Raw genomic sequence first — 2,374 nt, 5'->3', positions numbered from 1 at the left:
TGTGATTTGCTTGTTGGTTACATGGCAGTTTACAGGGTGTCCTTAGCTATGGCCATATTCTTCTTTGTACAGGCTATTTTAACAATTGGTATATCAACAAGTCTTAACTGTAGATCTGGTTTACACAATGGGTAAAATTTTTTAAATTTTCTCCTTTAAACATATTAAACATAACCTACTCTTGCTGGTTCCTCGAAGAGTCAGTGATTTCATTTGTATTTACCATTAGTCATGTTAATGCTATTTGTTATTACTTGGCAATCAGCTAAAGTTAGTGCCAAGTTTTGGATAGCTTTCTTTACTTTCATTATCAGTTCTCACTAAACAGAGTATAGATAAGTTTTAATATACAGTATGAGACCACAAATCCTTAGACAGGAACCTCGTAAACTGTTCTACTGTAACGTGCTCAACTTTGTATGCAGGTCGTTGGGCTGCCAAAGCAGGGGGGCTATCCCCTCTGCAAAGGATCAAAATTACGATAGCGTGTCTGCAGATCATCCTCAGAGGTGTTTCCCAGACTGTCGCCAATAGCCCCCTGTGCAACTCTAGTGCGACGTAAATAAAGTACCTACCAAATCCTCAACACTGATTGCTGCTGATATTCCGGATTTTGGATCTGAACATCAACTAACAAAAAAATAGTATAATATGTAATAAAAAGTGTTATTTAATAATAAATAAAAACAATGATGGAATTTACAACCGAATCACTATTTATCCTGAACAACAGAGGTATTTTTTGTAAAAATCGATAAGTTTAAGGTATTTAAAACATTTCTGGTTCTTTTAATATTTCAGTTTCTATAATTTGTACAGCTGTGTAATTTGTTCCTATGGAATTAAGTTTTTTGGTTTTGTTTTAAGTTCGGAAATCAGTTCCTTCGTTAAATCATTTACTAATCGACACATTCTCTTTTACTGTTTTGTCTTTATCGCTGGTTTGGTATTGGCCGGTTAAAATAGTACGATGTGACAAATCAGCATTAAAGCAATCTTTAACTGCTTCATCATTTAATAGCACCTCTCCCTGACACAAAGCATTTGCCTTAGCATAACTGACTGATTCTTTAATAAGTCTTTTCTATTAAGAAATTAGAAATCTGAAATTCATCATCATGGCTCCCTGCGATGAATATGGGATACGGCCACAATTTTTGTAACTTAGTTATTAAAATTTCTTCATCCACTATGTATGTGTTACGATTTATCTCTGATGATTATTTATTCTCCAGTCAGTGCTTGCTCTGATTTTTTATAATAAATTTGTATTTTCTAGAATGTGGGGTTGGAAGTTCTTCATCCTTTGTCTCATATGTGCAGGCGTTTTTCTCATTCCTTCAAACTATGTTTCTTTATATGGCCATAGTAAGTAGATAATTATAGATATTATGTAACTTCGCTTATAGCAGAATGTAACAATGACTTGAAATGCAACATTTTTTAAAAAGTTTTAAACAAATATTTTTTTAAAACATAGTTTGGATGTATATCTCAATGGCTGGAGCTTCTGTGTTTATCATAATTCAACTTATGCTCATTGTAGACTTTGCACATGCTTGGACTGATAGTTGGTAAAATATTACTTTCATAAAATTTTATTTCTGATTTAAGGTAAACTAACCAGTGAAGGAACACTTAAGCTTCACTTGCCTTTTAAAAAATCATATTAATTTCAAAATTCGTAATTTCAGTTAAATGACAGTGTCAACATATTTGTTACTAATTGCAGACTATGCAAAAAAATTGTAGAGGACTTACATAATATTGTTTTAAAGTTTTGGAAATTCAAATAACAAGTAGTAAGAAGACCCAGTGAAGAAACAGCTCTTACCAGTGAAAGAACACAAAATTGCCCAGTAAAGGAACACTTAATTTTGGTTATTTTTTAATGCTCTTTATGAATTTTTTAGCCATACAAATATATAAAAACAAGACTATTTGTGAAATTATAACATACAAGTACTTGTAAAATGCTAACTTTTTTCTGTAATCATGAACTAGAAATTAACGTGATGTTAAATACAAAATAAATAATAAAAAAATCATTCTTTCTTATAATTTGACAGTCATTGTGTCATCCGATGCTGTTTATTATCATTATTATTTTATCACCTTCTTGTTTACTCTTTTTCCTCTTATTTCTTGAAGCTTTTTTTCTTTTTTAAGTATTTTTTTTTAAGTATTCTTTTTCTTTTCCATGTTCTCTTGTTTTAACTTTTCTTAGATCTTTCAGCCTCTTGAAATTTTTGCCATTTCTCTGAAGTTAGTGCAAAAGGTAATTTATTCGTTTTTCTTCTTATTTGACCTTTCTTTTTATCATCAATATTTGGCCAATGTAAATGGCCAAACTTCTTCTGATTTTTCAGCAACA

At 31.0% G+C, this 2,374-nt stretch overlaps 1 protein-coding gene across 1 annotated transcript; it reads left to right on the top strand.

Annotated features, from left to right (window-relative positions):
* Nucleotides 1-1,612, top strand: LOC122273893 (serine incorporator 5-like; the record flags this gene model as incomplete). Its single annotated transcript, XM_043057869.2, is given in 3 exon segments — nucleotides 1-131; nucleotides 1,280-1,368; nucleotides 1,481-1,612. Coding segments are annotated over 3 exon segments (318 nt in total), but the record flags the coding sequence as incomplete, so codon positions are not given.
* Nucleotides 1,613-2,374: the final 762 nt, after the last annotated feature.

The sequence above is a fragment of the Parasteatoda tepidariorum genome, unplaced genomic scaffold (genome assembly GCF_043381705.1).
Source record: "Parasteatoda tepidariorum isolate YZ-2023 unplaced genomic scaffold, CAS_Ptep_4.0 HiC_scaffold_11058, whole genome shotgun sequence".
NCBI lineage: Eukaryota > Metazoa > Arthropoda > Arachnida > Araneae > Theridiidae > Parasteatoda > Parasteatoda tepidariorum.
This window is presented reverse-complemented; position numbering and strand designations above follow the sequence as displayed.